This window comes from Xyrauchen texanus, chromosome 14 (assembly GCF_025860055.1).
Source record: "Xyrauchen texanus isolate HMW12.3.18 chromosome 14, RBS_HiC_50CHRs, whole genome shotgun sequence".
NCBI classification, from domain to species: Eukaryota; Metazoa; Chordata; class Actinopteri; order Cypriniformes; family Catostomidae; genus Xyrauchen; species Xyrauchen texanus.
The window spans coordinates 45,640,869-45,660,875 of NC_068289.1; the positions used below are offsets into that span (position 1 = coordinate 45,640,869).

The 20,007-nt window shown below is 37.5% G+C and overlaps 1 protein-coding gene across 1 annotated transcript in view; it reads left to right on the forward strand.

The window, feature by feature from the left end:
- Nucleotides 1-20,007, forward strand: part of cwc22 (CWC22 spliceosome associated protein homolog) — a 58,236-nt gene that overhangs the window by 23,406 nt on the left and 14,823 nt on the right. Inside the window, exons 7-15 of the mRNA XM_052142603.1 lie at nt 978-1,106; nt 1,194-1,362; nt 1,462-1,515; nt 1,833-1,968; nt 2,108-2,314; nt 4,938-5,000; nt 5,602-5,703; nt 8,460-8,544; nt 17,870-17,930. Coding sequence (XP_051998563.1) covers nt 978-1,106; nt 1,194-1,362; nt 1,462-1,515; nt 1,833-1,968; nt 2,108-2,314; nt 4,938-5,000; nt 5,602-5,703; nt 8,460-8,544; nt 17,870-17,930 — 1,006 coding nt within the window. The remainder of the gene's footprint in view (nt 1-977; nt 1,107-1,193; nt 1,363-1,461; nt 1,516-1,832; nt 1,969-2,107; nt 2,315-4,937; nt 5,001-5,601; nt 5,704-8,459; nt 8,545-17,869; nt 17,931-20,007) is intronic.

The following is a 20,007-nucleotide window of genomic DNA, read 5'->3' on the forward strand; positions in this document are numbered from 1 at the left end:
AAAATGTTGTGTGGAAAAGAAACTGTCAAATACATTGATATCTGGTTCATCTAATGTAGTTAATAATATGACTGCAATGAGCACTGCTACTGTTCATATCAAAACACTCTCCCCAGCAGAATTTACATTTAGGGAAAAGAGAAGTGATTTTTAATTTTTTTTTTTTTATGTCTAAATAGAATGATGTTTTTGAAATTGTTGGCAGTCTAAATTAGGTTGATTCATAGATTTCATACATTTATATATTGTCAATTTTGGGTTAGTTCTTTAATGCACTGAGTACTGCTGTAGTATCTATCTGTGATTGTATTTTCAAAAGATATGGCCAGAGGTGAAGCCCACCAATAACATTAGAGTGACAGCAGTAGGAAAGCCCACTGGTAAATTCACAGTACAAAGACTAGCGATAAATTTGCTGCCTTTGTGTATGGTGTTTCATACCAAGACGACATAAAATGGTACTAAGTGCACTTTTGAAGGAATAGTTAACCCATAAAAGAAAATTCTCTCATTTACTGACCCTGATGCCATCCCAGATGTGACTTTCATCTGCAGAACAGAAATTATTATTTTTTTTAGAATAATATTTCAGCTCTGGTTCTTCACAATGCAAGAGAATGGGAACCAACATATTTAAGCTCCAAAAAACATAGAGAAACAGCATAAAAGTAATCCATACAACTCCAGTAAATCCATATCTTCAGAAGCGATATGATAGGTGTGGGTGAGAAACAGGTCAATATTTAAGTCTTCAAATTTTTGGTACCCTTTCATTTGCATTGTGAAGAATGAAATATTCTTCTTAAAGTCTCAGCAGAAGAAAGAAAGTCCTACACATCTAGGATGGCATAAGGGTGAGTAAATAATGATTTTTGGGTGAACTATTCCTTTAACACTATTCTTTCACAGCCTTGAAAGCACTGGTATTTCCAGGGAGTGCAAGTCTGAATCTTTTTTTTTCTTTTTCTATTCAACAGTTTGGAGTATCAGAGAATGAGCTGGGAAGCCCTCAAGAAATCCATCAATGGTCTGATCAACAAAGTCAATGTTTCCAACATTGCCAACATTATTCAAGAGCTGCTGCAGGAGAATATTGTGAGGGGCAGGTAAAGACAGCAGCTGTTGTGTTTTACTATGTAAGTTTTTGTGTTTTGGCTCAAAATATTGATGGGCCTGGTGTTGTGCCTCTTTAGGGGTCTTATGGCCAGGTCTATACTTCAGGCCCAGGCTGCTTCTCCCACCTTCACACATGTTTATGCTGCTGTGGTAGCCATCATCAACTCCAAGTTCCCTCAGATTGGAGAACTTATCCTCAAGAGGCTTGTTCTAAATTTCCGGAAAGGCTACAGGAGGAATGATAAAGTAAGCCTTTAGGATGTGGCTAACTGTTTCTAAATGGAGATCCAATTTAAACAACTCTTTTTAATGTAATTTAAAATTTTTGTATTTTATTTATTTTAGCAACAATGTCTCACAGCATCAAAGTTTGTGGCTCATCTCATCAACCAGAATGTGGTATGTCCCTTTGTTCAAAGTAAAAAAAAAAACTAGATAAATTTACCTGAAAGATGAGGTAGCGGGAACAGAAGATTTCCCTTTGAACTGAGATTTTCACTGAATAACGATGCAAATTTCAGTCTATACTACACTCATAGCTTCAGTACTTTTTTGCCATTTTTGGAGCTTGACAGCATCAGTTCTCATTAAATTCTATGGAAAAGAGTGTAGTGAACATTCTGCTTAACTTATCTTCTAGTATTCAATTAAAGAAATGTTCATTTGTGGGAGAACAACCCATTTTTGTGTATCATTGTGTTCTCTTTGTCTCTAAGGCCCATGAAGTCCTGTGTCTGGAGATGTTAACACTGCTGTTGGAAAGACCCACCGATGACAGTGTTGAAGTGGCCATCAGCTTTCTAAAAGAGTGTGGTCTCAAGCTAACAGAGGTTTCCCCCCGAGGCATCAATGGTACATTCCTAACCAATTTCTGGATGTTCCTGGAGTTCTCTAATTTGTTAACATAATTATCGAATTAATTACTTAATTTAACATCTGCCTTCTCTATTTGTTATAGTCTTAAAGTGGTGTCCTTTTTTTTTTTTTTCAGCCATCTTTGAGCGCCTGAGGAACGTCTTGCATGAGTCAGAGATTGATAAGCGTGTGCAGTACATGATTGAGGTGATGTTTGCCATCAGGAAGGACGGGTTTAAGGACCACCCCATCATCCCTGATGGACTTGACCTGGTGGAGGAGGAGGACCAGTTCACGCATATGCTTCCTCTAGAAGACGATTACAATACTGAGGATATCTTAAGTAAGATGAGCCACACACATTGATGACATTTCTAATGGGTTAATATTCCGCTCTCCTTGTAAAGAATGAGATCATTATTAATTCAGGAAACCACTTATTTGAGATTTCAGTAACATACTGATTTGAGACTTCAGTAAACTGCTGAACTTAGATTTTAATAAACCACCAATTTGACATTTCAGAATACTGCTGATTTAAAATTTTAGTAAACTACAAATTTACAATGTTAGTAAATTACAGATTTTAGATTTCAGTAAACTACTGAATTAAGGGTCAGTAAACCACCGATTTGAGTTAAGTAAACTACTGATTTGACATTTCCGTGAAATGCTGAACTTCGATTTTAATAAATCACCAATTTCACATTTGAGTATCCTGCTGATTTGATATTTTTGAAAACTACTAATTTACAATTGTAGTGAATTACGAGTTTTAGAATTCGGTAAACTACTGATTTGACATTTTGGTAAATTGCTGATTTGACATTTTTATAAACCATCAATTTTACATTTCAGTTTACTACTGATTCAAGATTTCAGTAAAATACCGATTTGATATTTTTGTTGTTAAAAAAAATTGTCGACACAAATTTCCGGTGCCTAATAGACATATGATCTCATTTAACGCAACATAAGATAATTTCAAATGCTAATGATGATGCGGGTGAGCAGCTACAGCTCACGCTTGATTGAGCAGAGGAAAAAAACCGCCCACAGCCCAGATGCACTCCAAACTTTTCAAACAGATTATGGTGACGTACATTGCAAAGTATGAGGGGAATTATAATACAAAAATACAAAATAAGTAAATATAAAGCATTGCCATCTTGACGTTGACTAAAGCAGAGCCGTACCTGATGTTCCGCTTCAGCAAAACTTGCCTGTCAGAGCGTCTAAAAAGGAAACACCCGGCATTATATCTTTTAATGCATCCTTTATTAGAGTTCCAATAATAAGGAAGTGGGTTGTATAAATAAGCACACACTCCGAAACTGCCAGACGGCAGCAGGCTCCTTCATCTCCCGACAGATGGCAGCAGCTTCCCACCATATCTCCTCAGCATCACTACCCTCCAACAGCGGTGAGGGCTCAGCTGAAAAGTCAACATTAAACTTGAATAACAAACTGAACTTTTATTTTTCTTTATTGTGAAATCTTTATTGTTTGTAAGCACGTTTAATACAACCTTTTAAGTCGAGGCACAAACTGATTAGTTTGTTAAGAACTAATGATTAATTGTTGCAATAATCGCCTGAATAGTCAAATCATCATCCTAATAATTGTTAGATTAGTCGATTATCAAAATAATAGCCCTAGTCATGAATGAACGCAAGCCTTTGATAACTGTTTAAAATTCCTTTTGTTTATAAAACATCTCCTACCTTCATCATTCCTACTGAAGGTGCTTAGTGTAATGGCACTTTTCCACTGCACGTTACGGTTCGACTCGTTCACTTCACTTTACTTTTCTGTGCTTGCTTTTGCACTGCAGTTTAGTGCTGCCTCAACATGGGTGGGATTATTGGCTGATAGTTGCACTGCCTCTACTGCCGTGATATCATCTTAAACGTGACGCAAAAATTACAGACCATAAACAATAACATGACGCTAGCTGTTAGCTACTAGCTCATTGTGTTGCATTAAGCAGTTGTTTCATTGTGATTTTACACAAGTGTAACAGTTAAATTGGCCTGCTTTCCAGTAGCTGGTCAACTAATAAATTGAACCTTTCAAGCAGAATATAGAGTTAACGTAACAAAACGTACCTGCTGTTTTGGTCCTTGATGGTTATGTTGTCACTTAAATTTATTTTATTTTTTTACTTTTCCCTACACTGTTGGTAGGTCCGGTGGTAGCCTGTGCGGCCAACAACTGAGACACTTCCTGAAATACTTTTTTTGTTTCACGTCGTTTCATTCGTTGCTATCGCTGTTGCCAACTTTAAAACTAGCGGGTTGGTGTCGCAAATCCAGTGACGCTGATAGTGACTATTCTCTCTGACCAATCAGTGATCTGCAGGGTATTTGCTCGTCTCGCTTGGAATCTCAACTGAGGTGGTACAATAATCCACAGGGGAAAACCCCCCAAAAATGAGCAGTTTTGAGCCGTACCGTGCCATAGAAAAGCCCCATAAGACTCAGTATCTCACTCACCTAACCTGTCAGCCCTCAATATCTCATGTTTAGCACTTAATTAGCCTGAGACGATCATAATGGATGACTTCCTTCTATTTAAGGCCACCCAAGAAGCAGAGAAATAACCCTATATTCTCAAACCGGAGACTGCGATCCCTGCTCTGTTTGTGTGTAACTGAGGGCTTTTCTCTCTCAGTTCTCATATTTAACTACTGTCTATGCTGATGTTTATGCAGTTTACGGATAAGCATCTTTTCAGGGGCTTCTGAGACAAAGTGCGCTAATTGAAAATCCATACAAGCGGGTCCTCAGGGAGCACAAACAGCCATTATCACATTAAGCTCTTTTTGTATTATGCCTAATACACAGCAAATTCTTCTTTACAGGCAATTGCCTCTGATTACATCTCATTGGCACTGACTTGATTGTTGCGAAAAGTGTAATTGCAAATGAACTGTCTGCTTTAAATCAACAATATTGCATTTGCAGATGTCTTCAAGTTGGATCCCAACTTCCTGGAGAATGAAGAGAAGTACAAAGCAATTAAACGGGGTGAGTTAATGAATCGTTTCCAGTATGGGATGTTTCTCGGTTCTTCTCATTACTGCCTATTAATAGAGATGCCCTCTGATGCACTATCTCTGCTAGCACGTTTGAATTTTAATTGTGTGCTAATTGTACAATGGACTGGAGATGGCCATGTGGTACAGGAAGTTGAAATGTGGCCCTTGATTGCGACAATTGGTCATACTTGTTATCTGATGTGGAGAATATAACACCATTTACTTTTTGAGAAGCAAAGCTAATGAAACTGTTCATCAGTGGAGAAATTGATAATGTTTTGGAGGCCTAATGCACCAGTGGGAGACCTTTGCAAAGGCTCATGTGTGTTTTTGTGTTATGCTTGTCACTTTTTGCTGAAGTCAAATACTGATGAATCCGAAGTATAATGACTTTCTAATTGATAAGGACTTTTACATTGCTGGAGTAAATGAAAACTGACAATAATACTCACCTTTTGCAAGCTGTTTCAACTTGCAAATATTATTTGAACCTTAAAGACAGTTATAAAGTAATAATGAGTTTATTTAAATAATGTAATTTGATGACAAGCTGACATTTTTCAAATTTATTTGCTATATTCATTCCTCAGAAATTCTGGATGAAGGAAGCAGCGATTCTGGCAATGATGCAGATGGCAGCGGAGATGATGATGACGATGATGATGAAGATGTTGAGGCGGCAGCTGGAGATGGTAGGTCTTTTTATTTATTACTCTGCATGTGCCACATGCTTAACTACATCCTTGGAGGAAAATGGGCACAATTGTTCTAATATTCAGTATTAAAATGTGGTTGAGTCTTTGCTTTTAAAGGTACTTTAAGCGATGTTAGCCGTTCTGGAACTTCCACCAGCCGTTGAATTAGCCACACCCCTCTTTCCAAAACCCTGCACTCCAAAGACACTAGCACACAGACACACTTGAATGTGCATCCCACAAATCTCCATCAACTGCAAGATGCTATCCTATCAATATGGGCCAACATTTCTAAAGAATGCTTTCAGCACCTTGTTGAATCAATGCCACGTAGAATTAAGGCAGTTCTGAAGGCGAAAGGGGGTCAAACACAGTATTAGTATGGTGTTCCTAATAATCCTTTAGGTGAGTGTGTGTATATATATATATATATATGTATGTATGTATGTGTGTGTGTGTGTGTGTGTGTGTGTGTGTGTGTGTGTGTGTGTGTGTGTGTGTGTGTGTGTGTGTAAATAATATATAATTATTTTTTAGTGCTGCACAATTCATTTAAAAATAATTTCAGATTACAGTTATGGCTAATGATAGTGAGATGTGTCAATTACATAAGCCTATCAGTAATGATGAGATAACTAGAATGCTCTTATTATAATATAACAAAATACAGTTGAAGTCAGAAGTTTACATACACTTAGGTTGAAGTCATTAAAACTCATTTAACCACTCCACAGATTTAATATTAGCAAACTATATTTTTGGCAAGTTTTTTAGGACATCTACTTTTTGCATGACAGGTGTAATTTTTCCAACAATTGTTTACAGACACATTTTTCCACTTTTAATTGACTATCACAATTACAGAGGGTCAGAAGTACACAAAGATAACTGTGCCTTTTAAGCAGCTTGGAAAATTCCAAACAATGATGTCAAGCCTTTAGCCCAGGGGTTTTCAAATTCAAAGACAGTGGGCCTCCATTGTAACACAACGTACATGATTGTGCCCCCAACACTAGTTGTGGGGCAGGTGGTAGAGCAGATTGGCTAACAATCACAGGGTTGGTGGTTCGATTCCCGGCCAACACAACTTCACATGCCGAAGTGTCCTTGGGCAAGACACTGAACCCCAAGTTGCTCCCAATGGCAGGCTAGCGCCTTGCATGGCAGCTCTGTCACCATTGGTGTATGAGTGTGAATGGGTGATTGGGACACAGTGTAAAGAGCTTTGGTAACCTCTAAGGTTAAAAAAAAAAAAGGCGCTATATAAGTGCAGACCATTTGCCATTTATTGTTTAACAAGAAAAATGCAGATGTTATTAACTGAATTCTCAACTTTTTATATCATGTAATTTTTGCAATGGTGGAGAAAAAATGGAACAAAAACGAGGCTAGTTCCTAGCAAAAAAGAATATAATTTCAAATTCCAATAACGGTCCATCTCAGTCAAAATAGTCAGAAGATCTGTTACAGAGAGGAAGAGGAGGTGTGTGTGTGTGTCTAACACTTGCTGCTTCACATCCTGTGCCATGTCAGAGATGCGCCAACCTATCGTGTTGTCAGAGAGTGAAAGAGAATCAAACATAGAAGCCGCTGTCTCTCCTACCATCAAGGAACACACATCTTTGGCTGCCGGCAGAATCAATGTCTCTCCAATGTTATGTGCTTTCACCACCTTGGCAACACGCAGCACAATGTGATATGAAGCTTAAGTGGCCTTTACATTTAATTTGACAAATTCTCTGACAAATCTTTTTCTGACTTGGAAAGGCTTGAAGTTTTCTTTGGAAGAACTCCCGCTACCTCACCATGCTTGGTGTCTGCCGAGTTTAGCTGGTCGCTTGCTGTCATTTGCTAAAATCTCCTAACAAACGACACATAAAGTTCGTGGCGCATCAGCTGATCACGTCCATGTAAATCCTAAACTTAAATACCGCTCATCGTATCGTCGTCTTTTGGGTTTGACCCCTGAAACTGAAGGATTAAAATTTGGTGGTCTCCGCAACCGTTCTATTGTAATTACAGACTAATATGTCACGTCTATGGTCCCTGTCATTGAGGGCAGACAGTGAGAGTTGTTCACTGTGCCTCTGTCCCGTTCCTGTGATCAGACAGTGCTTAGCTGTGTTAATTGCCTCAGCAAAGAAAACGTATTCATCACCAGCAGCACGTGAAGTGTAAAAATAACTTCACAAAGAACAAGTGCTATGGACCTCTGGGTGGAGACATATTGTATGGCAGAAAAATTGAAAGGGATTTTTCACCCAAAAATTGGAATTCAAGTATCATTTACTCATTTCATTCCAATCCCTCATGACTTTCTTCTGGGGAACACAAAAGGCAATTTTAAGAATATCCTTGCTACTCTTTTTCATGCAATGCTGGTGGAAGGGTACACAAATATACTAAGTCTTCAAAAGCATTATTTGAGGAACAGACTAAAATTTATGTCATTATTCCCTGAAAGCTGTCATAGCTATAATTTGGCTTCAGAAGACTTGGAATAGAGAGAACTTGTCATATAAACAACTTTATTTTATACTTTTTTGGTGCTTTCTTGACAGCCCCAATCGCCTTCATTTTCATTATATGGAAAAGAGCGACCAATTTGTGTTCCACGGATCATAGAAAGTTGTACATGTTTTAAATGATGATAGATTACATTTTTATGATAAACTATTCCTTCAGTGATGCTTCATTATCTTTTTGTCTCTCTTTCTTATTAAATTGTACTGTCTGTCTTCTCTTTTATGTAGAAGAAGAGAAAGTTACCATTTTTGACCAGACAGAGGTGAACCTGGTTGCATTCCGCCGAACGATTTACCTCGCCATCCAGTCAAGGTGAGTGTGTATGTCATGTGATCAAAGGATGCTGTGTCGTCTTACTGTGCTTCCGTCAGCAGAATGGGAGCAGCTCCAGAAATAGTCTGTGCAAAGGCTCACTTTGGCTTGAATTGAAAAACAACCTATATTAAAATCCCCATGTGTAGGGATGAGACCGCAGCCCTATGAGGCTTCATGGTTTGATTAGAACTCAAGTGATTTTTTTTTTTTTAGGCCTGTTTGTTTTCAGGACCAAAATTCTTGAAGCCCATGGGGCCATAGCCCACTGATTAAATTCATAACGTTTCATATTCGTTTTTTAATTTGATTTTGCCGCCAAGGAGCAGACAGTGTGTGCACAGAAATTGCTATGGTGAATGATTCCAAAATTAAATATCCTTTGATATCAAGAGGGTTTTGAGAATTGTTTAAACAACAATTCCAGGGCTGATTGCTGAGAGTGGGGGCAAAATGGCAACCGGAGACGTTCTTTGTCATCACATGGACCAATTCCTTAATATGACTGTCTTCATCTTGGAATAGGAGCAGGAAAGTGCTCAGCAAGATAAATGAATCTTTTAGTCTTTTTATGATATTTTTCAATATACATTGCAATAGATACATGTTTACTTTGAAATTGTGAAAGCTTGACTTTTTTTTAATTGTTGCGAAGTGCATTCAGAATGTTTATATGCACCAGTGTACACAGTAATAAACAACAGTATTTACCTACCTTTAACAGAGACACTGTTAAAATATGCAAAACAAGGAAGAATCACAAAACCAATATAATGAGACTTTGGAATACTTAATGGCCAAAAAAGAACATTAAAATAATTTAACTATCTTGCATTGATTATGCTTAATAATACGATAACGTATGTGGTCATGTAAACGCCTTAAATGACTTTCCTCTGATCCTAAACGGGTTGAGCAAAAGTGATCGGCACACTTAGATTTTTGCCTATTATCTGCATGTAAACACCTAAACCAACATTCATACCACCTTATCCAATGTACTCATTTGTTGTGTGGAATAAATGCATGATTGTTTAAGTTTTGACATCAAAAACGCAGGATTATCCAATTCATTAAATGTATTTATTTATTTGCGTTATCAAATTTTTTTTATATAAGCTGGTTTTTGGTTGTTTTCAACATATTGGTGTGCATGTCAACACGCTCGCTGATATTTGCGAAGTTGCTTAATTTTATATCACCATCAAAATCATGAATATATTGTATTTTCATTTCACACAGCCTTAGCGGCCACCGGGTCCCTGCACGCACCATGCCTCAGCTGTGTGTTTTGCAGTGCTGGAATAGCATGCAGCAATAGAGCGCGCTGTTTGTGCTTCTCCTTTCCACTTCTAATGACCTAAGGCTTTTTAAATGGCCTGTATTTAAGAGAATGTTTTAAAGTGCAAAACCTTAACCGCATTGGGAATGCCAAGCACTCGCACGTCAAAAATGCAGCAGAGGCTGTTTCTGAATCAAGCTCAGCTTAGAGCGATTGAAACAATGGTTTCCATGCATGCTAGATTAAATTAACCAAATTTTTTTAAGTGCATGCACTCTGTATGCGATCACAGCTTTACCGTACCGCATATCGTGCAACATGCAGGTTGTAATGAGTCCACATTCATTCACAGAATCACTGCATGCGTGACATGCCTTTAAATATTTTATCAGCTTTACCAGTTTGACTGACTTCCTTTAAGGGATTGTTCGTGCAAAAAATAAGATTCTGTCATAATTTAATCACCCTCTGGTCACCTGGAATGGCATCAGAGCCAATAAATTATGACAGAACTTTTATGCTTTTGTGACCTATTCTTTAAATGCCTTTTAAATTTGCCTGCTGACAGCTGGAATCTCGTAAAACAAATCTGCTCTCTTACAGCACTCTACCTAAACACAATGTTCAGTGTAGTTGTATCTGTAACTGCCCCGGTGTGCAGACAGAAGACAAAGTATAGAGAGGCACTACAAAGGGTCTCACTTTCTACAAACTGCCTTTTGAGGCTGGGATGAAACTGATTGGCTCCACAAAATCACCCTCCCTGAGGGGAGGCTAGTGTATGGGCTGGAAAAATAACATGACCCAGTAGGAAATTAGATTAGCCCAGTTTATTTGTATTTTTTTTTCTTCTTAGACGAAATGCACTAGTTGGTGGCACAAACCTTGGATTCTCATTTAAAATGACTTTTTTAAAAATAAACATTTTTTATACAGTATATTCTAAATAGAGAGGATGGGAAATGGTTGGGAGAGAGTGAGTAGCAGAATGTGGAAAGGGATGCAAGGCAGATTTGATCTTAAATCATAGCTTGCACTAACTGCTAAGCTGTAGCTCTGCCCTTATTAGGGGTTCTTTTTTTTAAAGTATTTTTGCAACATCCTTGCATTGTGCATCATGTTCGCAACATTTAATACATTAATTTACCAATATTTGACCATTTTGACTTCTCTGTAACATGTCCAGTAGATGTGCCCTCAAGTTTTTTGTAATTCTTAAAGGTGAAGTGGCATATCAGCATTGGACAATAGTTTGGCTGTTGAGCAATTAACAGAAGTGTCTATTCCATGTTTGTAATAGGCATTTTTAAGGAAGCATTTTTCTAAACATTTAAACAATAGTACAGGCTTCACATTTCTGCTTTTAACCCTCCAAAACCCTGGCCCAGATTACGTCATCATAATTGTATTACTGTAATTGTGGTTTTCGCTTTTTAAAATTAGACCGCTATAAAATCGCCTGATATTCAGAATTTTTAATTATCTGCATCTGTACAGTTTGGCGATTAGTTCCTCAAGGTGTGATGCACCGGGAATCGTGTACTTGCACGTGAAGGAGAGCCAGCTGAGACATGTAAATGACCAATCACAGTTAGTTTTTTGTTTTTAGTGCCATCAAGTTACCACAGTAATAGACCTGTGTGCAACAGTCTCATTTGAATGGTCCTGCAGATCAGAGTGACAACAAACATTATGTATGAGACAGTATGAGCTCATGATGTTTAAAGTGCTAGGGTGTTTCATTCTCTCTTCTCCACAATTTTCTGTAACCGTTAATGGTCTTGTCTAATAATTAAAAAGGCAAAAATCAATAAACCTGTCATATATTGTCTGAAAATATGTGGATATCATGTTTAAACCAATTGAATTTACAAACATCACAAAACTTGTGTGAATCAGTTTTCTCCCTATGGAGTGCTCCTATACAGTGCTGTGGAAAAGTATTTGAAACTCTATATGAGATATACACAAAGATAGAAAAAATCAGAATGGGGGCAACATTCTGATTTCTTCTGTCTTTGTGTATATCTCATATAGAGTTTCAAATATTCAAACAAAATCTAGCGTAAAACAAAGGCAATCTGAGTTAACATAATATACATTTGAAGCAAAAGTTTTTTCAAAAACCAACTGGGCCTGTATTAAATAGTATTTGCTCCCATAGTTACTAAATCCCAGTATCTATGAAACTGCATTCATAATGGGTTTCAGCCCTGTTCAATCAAATCAACACCTAAATATATCTTTTTCAGCAGCATGAAGTTGGCTAAAAGGTCTCACCCAGTAGCACACTATGCCAAGGTCAAAAGAAATTCCAGAAATGATGAGGGAAAAGGTGATTGAAATACATCAGTCTGGGAAGGGTTACAAAGCTATTTCAAATGCTCTGGGATGCCAAAGAACCACAGTGAGAGCCATTTATCTAAAAATTGAGAAAACGTGGCACAGTAATGAACCTTCCCAGCAGTGGCCGACCTTCAAAAATTCCTCCAAAAGCACAGAGACAAGTCTTTCAGGAAGTCACAAAAAAGCCAAGGACAACATCAGAGGAACTGCAGGCCTCTCTCGCATCAATAACAAAAGCACACCTTGGCGATCCTCAAATTTGGGAGAATGTTCTGTGGACTGATGAGTCGAAAGTGGAACTGTTCGGAAGACAGGGGACCTGTTACATCTGGTGTAAATCAATCACAAATTTCCACAAAAAGAATGTCGTTCCTACGATCAAGCATAGTGGTGGTAGTGTGATGGTGTGGTGGTAGTGTGATGGTGTGGGGATGCTTTGCTGCTTCAGGGCCTGGGTGACTTGCAATAATTGAGAAAGATATTAATTCTGCTCTCTACCAGAAAATCCTAATAGAGAACGTCCGACCATCTGTCCATGTGTTGGAGCTCTAGCGCAAATGGACTATGCAGCCAGACAATGATCCAAAGCATAGGAGCAAGTCCACGATCAGTTGCTCAAAAGAAGCAAAATCAAAGCTTTGGAGTGGCCTTGTCAAAGTCCTGACTTGAACCCGATTGAGATGCTGTGGTAGGACCTTAAAATGGGCAGTTCATGCTCATATGCCCTCCAATGTTGCTGAATTAAAGCAGTTCTTAGAAGAACTGTCTTTCACAACGCTGATCTCCAGTTATCAGGAGCATTTGGTTGCAGTTGTTGCTGCTAAAGGTGAGGCAACCGACTTTTAAGTTTAAGGGGGCAGTTAGTTTTTGACATGGGTGATATAGGTGTCAATAATAAATATATATTTGAAAATTTTGTGTATTTTACTCTGGTTGCCTTTGATTTCTATATCTTGTTTGAAGTTCTAAAACAAATTAGTATGAAAAATACACAAAAATAGGAGAAATCAGGAAGGCAGCACATTTTTCACATCACTGTATATTCCGCTTAAGCACATTTGATAATGGCAAATATCATATAAAATAACTGTCACACTGGCTCACGTATGTAGCATGACGGTCTGTACATGAGACTCCAAACAGGTGATCCAGGCTGAGGAAACTGTGCACTGTATGTACAATAAGTCTTATTTGTGAGAAAATGTGATTAATAATACATAAACATAAACCCTCCGTGTTTGCTTGACTACTGTGTGCACTGTTTTTATTTCATTCTAAATGTATTAACAATTTCTTAATGTGAAATCAATTAATAAAATGGGAAGACTAAACAAACAAGGAGAAACTGCTATCTACCATCTAAAACACACAAAATAAAAATTTGAAAGATTCATGTTTATTTTTCAAGGGTTTGTGTGAAAGGTTGAGTACATGCAATGATAAGTAAAAATGTATACATTTTGTAGCCAGTTTATGTATGTCATTTACTTTTATATTTAATTGCATGATATATCAGCCTTTCAGCCACCCTGGATATTAGCCTGGCATCAGCCATAAAAAGAAACCTTATCCTGGGCTCCAGACTGTGACTAGAATAGTCGCGACAAAACATAATCGATTGTGACAATTTAAAATCTAGTCGCCATTGGCGACAGTTGGATTGTTGCGTTCATATGCGGTTTCATGAGATATCTTGTGAGTTATTGAATACATCTTTAGAGCGTGCATCAGTGTGTCTCACCACTTTTCAACTGTTCTGTTGTGATGACGAACACACTGCACGCAACAACTAACCCAGCGCAAGAGAGCTGTGACCAGATTATTCTTTTGAACAGTGTTTTTCATGACTTACCCCGAAAAAAACTGAGGGTGTGAACTAAGGAGCTCAGGATAGCAGTTTGAATCAGATTAACTTTTCAGCGAATCAGCCGTCAGTGTGTTCACAAATGGGAGTGCATACATTTTAAAATAAGAGTCCCATGTGTATTTTGGGCTTCTTTATAATTAAAAGTCCTGTATTGTGTACCACTTTTATTTTCTTCTGGTAATTATTGATTGGGATTGGAGTAGCACAAACTGCATCTGGGATGTCATTCAACTTGCACTCTTGTAGTCTCTGTGATTGTCCATCTGGTAACAGTAAAGAATAAGGCAATATTTTAAAACCGTTTATTATATATATAAATAAATAAAAATAAAACACACATTTGCATTTATATAAATTATGATAGGGGTGTGAACATTATGTGACAAAAGGTAATTCAAACTTATCTTAACTATATATACTGGTTATCAGCTGACTTCCTTTGGCTTTCTATCTTGTTTTTGAACAACAATCTAAATCGAGCAATTATATGATTTGGTGTCTAAAAACAGCCATTTGGCTCCTTAATGTTTCAGTTTAGGAGCCAATGGCTCCCAAGTATAATTCTTTAGTCTGGAGCCATGCTTATCAGTCGGCCTCTAGTACTAATTACTTCCTGCTTATTTAACATTATGCTACAGATGCTGTCGATAGCCAGAACCTTGAAGATTCCTTTAAATTCTCCAATATTGTGTACTTATCTTACCTACTGTTTGCTATCATAAAATTGTATTATACATTTGAATGCTTAAGTTTGCTCCCCCCTTGCAGAATCTGCAAGATGTTTATCATTTAAAAAAGAGGGATCATAAAAATTGCATGTTTATTTATTTAGTATAGCCCTGATGAAGCTATTTGACTAAAGTATTTCATTGTTTTGTGGGATATATTTAAATATCTATTATGTAGCTTCTGAAGGGCAATACTAAATAAATAAAAAAATGACAAAGACAAAATAATAACTGAATTGACACGTATGATCCTGTTCAAGTTTTCATGTCCTTGGTTCTTACTATAGTGTGTTGCCTTCTTGAGCATTAATAAATGTTTGCACCTTTTGTAATAGCTGTGTATAAGTCCCTTAATTAGCTGGATCTCGATACCATAGCTTAATTAGGGCAGTACTAAATTAGAAACAAAAATATAGTTTTATAATCTTATTTTTTTTTTTATATATATAATACTGTACATTTTGTATCAGCATTATATTGACACTGCTCTCTAGATATCAGCATTGGTCTTTAAAAAATAGCCATATTGGGTGACCACTGTTTGAACTAAACAAAGTTGTTTGATTCAGTGGTGTGCTGTGTTGACTGTGTACTGCTGAACTCTGCTTGTCTAGTGATGTGGATAGGGACTATGTTGAGTGACATTATATGAAATTGTCCTGAGGGCTAACTGTGCACCGTGGAACCTCTAGTGTCAAGCCTAGTCTCAACCTCCCCCTTCTTTGTCTGCTCTTGCTCTTTGGAGTGGTCACGACACCGCATTGCAACATTAAAATAGAGCAGAGTAAACTTTATTTAGAACAGGAAGAAATTGGGCGCAGAGACTCAGAATGCTAGTTTGGTCAGATTGGCAAGACACAACCACACTGCCAGCCCATAAAGCCCAACCAAAGTATTTAACTAAGTTTGTTTCTCATCCAGGGTTGGTATATGCACACAGGGCACAGCAGGGAGGTAGTGGCTGCGGGTTTCACGTGTCTGTGTTTTTGTCAGCAGTCTGTGAAACTAACCAATATATGCAGAATGGTGACAGAAATGCCTGAAAGAGATGTGAAGCTGCTAAGTTTGCTTTACACAGAGTGTATATAAACTTAAAGCCTAAAGGTTGGAAATTGACAAAGTAATCAGATACTAAAGGAACGAGGCAATGCCATTCATTCATTAAAAATGATCAGTTTTTCATTCATATCACATTTAATTCTGACTGCAAACTCACAAATCAGTTGAAAAGGGTGTTTTTTGTTGTTGTTTTTTGCCATCGTGCTAAAAAAATTTGTCTAAATAGGCAGACAAATTCTTGAGTTCAAATAATCTTGAGTTGATCTTATATGAAGCACTAGAGAGCCAACAAAATCCCAGGAAAGGCAAGGGTCAGTCTATATACATGATAGAAAGCCTCATTCCTCTGTATGTCAGACATGTTTTTTAATAGTTGCGTTTTAATTCCATCCAGAAAGTTTTGGGATAGTATACAGAAAGTTTCCACGGTGGAGTTGTCATGGTGTTACCCGTGGTAACCTTCAACAGAAGAATGCAGTAATGGGTGTTTCACTTCATTTTAATGCAGTCATATTTTATATGCATTACGTTTAATTTAATATGTGGTGCAGTTTGACATGCATATTAAATATTAAAATGTATGCATAATATGGGTTCTCACTTAACTAGGGGTGGGCGGTATGAACAAAAACTTATATCACAGTATAAATAATTTAATATGATAATGGTACACACCGATCAACCACAATATTAAAACCACCTGCCTGAGGGCCTGGGTAGCTCATCGAGTATTGACGCTGACTACCACACCTGGAGTCACGAGTTTGAATCCAGGGCATGCTGAGTGACTCCAGCCAGGTCTCCTAAGCAACCAAATTGGCCCGGTTGGTGTAACCTCCTTGTGGTCACTATAATGTGTTGGTCTCGCTCTCTGTGGGGCATGTGGTTAGTTGTGTGTGGATGCCGCGGAGAATAGCGTGAAGCCTCCACATGCACTACGTCTCTGTGGTAATGCGCTCAACAGGCCACGTGATAAAATGCGCTGATTGATGGTCTCAGACGCAGAGGCAACTGAGATTCGTCCTCCGCCACCCGGATTGATGCAAGTTTCTATGCCACCATGAGGACTTGGAGGGCATTGGGAATTCGGCATTCCAAATTGTGCAGAAAAGGGGAGGGGAAGAAACACCTGCCTAATATCGTGTAGGTCCCCCTCGTGCTGCCAAAATAGTTCTGACCCGTCGAGGCATGGAAAGTAATAACCACATGATGCACTGTGTGTTCTGACATCTTTCTATCATGGCCAGCATTAAATTTTTCAGCAGTTTCTGCTACAGTAGCTCTTCTATGGGATTGGACCATACAGGCTAGCCTTCGCTCCCTATCAGTGAGCCTTGGGCACTCATGACCCTTTTGCTGGTTCACCGGTTGTCCTTCTTTGGACAACTTTTGGTAGTTACTAACCACTGCATACTGGGAACACCCCACAAGACTTGCCGGTTTGGAGATGCTCTGACCTAGTCATCTAACTATCACAATTTGGCCCTAATCAAAGTCTCTCAGATCCTGCTGCCTAATATATCCCACCCCTTTACAGGTGCCTTTGTAACGAGATAATAAATGTTATTCACTTCACCTTTCAGTCGTTTTAATGTTGTGGCCGATCGGTGTTTATCATGATATGGTTTTTATTTGTTGTAAATTCAACTAAAAATTATGTCCAATTTTATCTATTATATTACATTTAATAATTAACTATTTTTGATGATCAAGTAGATTTTTCATATTTGGAACTTGATGGATGCTAGGGCTGGACAATATGGCTGCAAACATTGTATATGGATATTGTTCAGCTTATTGATGATACTCTATAAGTACATTGATAATTATGTATTTGTTCTATAATGGCATTAAAAGTTTTTATATTTTTTTTTTATCAAAGCAGCCATTGTTTCTACCAAAAAGCTACAATATAGTACTTTATTAATTATTGTTATGAGGATTATACATTTGACAGCTTGCAACAATGCTCATTACAAATCTGATGAAATATATTAGCAGATGAAATTTAAAAGCTCACGTTTTTGTGTTTTATTTTTACAGCTTGGACTTCGAAGAATGTGCCCACAAGTTGATAAAAATGGATTTCCCTGAGAGCCAAACGGTACGTAAATAAACGCTGCTGCTGTCTCTAAAGTCATGCAGATCTGATTCTTGCGTCCCTGCACACAGCTGATTATCTGGAGCTTTTAACTTTTTCTAAATATTTGTTTTCATTCTCTGAGATAATTTGTGCCTTTTGTGGTCATTGGGGAAGCATTTGTCATCTTAATATCCTTGTTTTGCAGTTTCACAGAGGGGATAAATTGTTGTTTTGGCTAATGGCAACTGGGTGTTCCCTCCTATTTTAACTGATTAAATACTTTTCTCCTGAAACGGCCTGCTTTTGATTGTCACCCTGCTGTTACATGAATCAAGTTGTGATTCAGTGTTCTGGCAGTTCTTTTCAGTTTGATGGAGTAGAAAATCCTTGTTCACCACCTGAGCTGTGCATCACTAAACTGCAAATATTGTGTTTGTGGCACCTGCTCAACAAGGGATGGGCGATGTATTGAACTTTCAAAATATATCCGTAATGATTTTTGCTGGTAATATAAAATGGAGCAACTGAGAATATTGAGACAAAGTTTTCTAAAGACTCTATCATTAGACTAATTTCACCTGAGACTAGCAAATATTAGAGCTCTAGATGTTTTAAGCATATCTTATTTAAACTTCAGTTGCGAAAATGGCACAAGAGTTTGACTGATATTGATTTTTTTCTTTATATAACACATATGCAAAACTGAAATTTAATCATTGTTATATATTTTGCACAATGGTAACTTAAAAATAAGTATACTACAACTATAAACACATAATAGCATTATAGCCTATAAATGATAATAATAAGTAATACCATATAGTGTACACTCACTGAGCACTTTATTAGGAACAAAATACATTTTGAATGTAACTGTATTCTAACTACCAATGATTTAAATTGTAACTGTAGTGGAATACAGTTACTTATATTTTGTATTTTAAATACGTAATCCCGTTACATTTATTGTTGCTCCCCAACCCTGATTTGGACCACCTGTATACCTACTTACTCATGAGATTATCCAATCATCCAATTGTGTGGTAGCAGTGCAATGCATAAAATATTGCATATACAGTATGCATATGCGTAGCTTCAGTTAATGTTCACATCAACCATCAGAATGGTCTTACTGATTTCGACCATGGCATGCCAGATGGGCTGGTTTGAGTATTTCTGTAACTGCTGATCTCCAGGGTTTCTGTAGCTCAACTGGTAGAGCATAGTGCTAGCAACACCAATATAATGGGTTTGATCCCCAGGGAACACACAAGCTGATCACATGTATGCATTGAATGCACTGTAAGTCTCTTTGATAAATGTGTCTGAAAAATGCATAAATTCAAATGTAAAAAAAACATCCAGGGAAACATCTGCAAGCGGAAATGCCTTGTTGATGAGAGAGGTCAACGGAGAATGGCCAGACTGGTTTGAGCTGACAGAAAGGCTACAGTAACTCTTTTATTCACTCTGTACAAATGTAGTGAGCAGAATAACATCTCAGAATGCACAGCATGTTGAAACTTGGCAGATGGGCTACAACAAAAGAAGACCAAGTCGGGCACTTTATTAGGACCATAGTGTTCCTAATAAAGTGCTCTGTGAGTGTATATATTATATAAACACCCACCAGATGGTTGGATATTAGCTATTAAAAAAAATTATAACCGATCAAGCAGAACATTTTAATATCCGTTAAAAACATTGGTAAAACCAATCATCAGTCGATCTCCATTAGAGTTGCTAAGTTTGATTAATTTCTGTGAATCAGATCAAACGGTCTGTTTCAATTAATTGATTCTCTATTCAGAAGTCTCTATATCTTGAATATTGTTAAAAGGATTAAAAACATCATCAATTTAAAACATTTTTAAGCTATTACACTCAACCGTACTCTTAATTTATTTTAATCTAGGACTTTCAGTCTATAATTAGCCCCTTTGACCTTTTTTAGATATTTTGTAAAATATTTTCGATCTCCTGAGTCCACTCTCCCTGCTTATTCCAAGTAGAAGCTCTTTTTGTATTTTAAACTCTAGATTTAAGTACAGATAAGTCTCTGTGTTGTTCCTGGAGCATATATGTCATGTCAACAAAT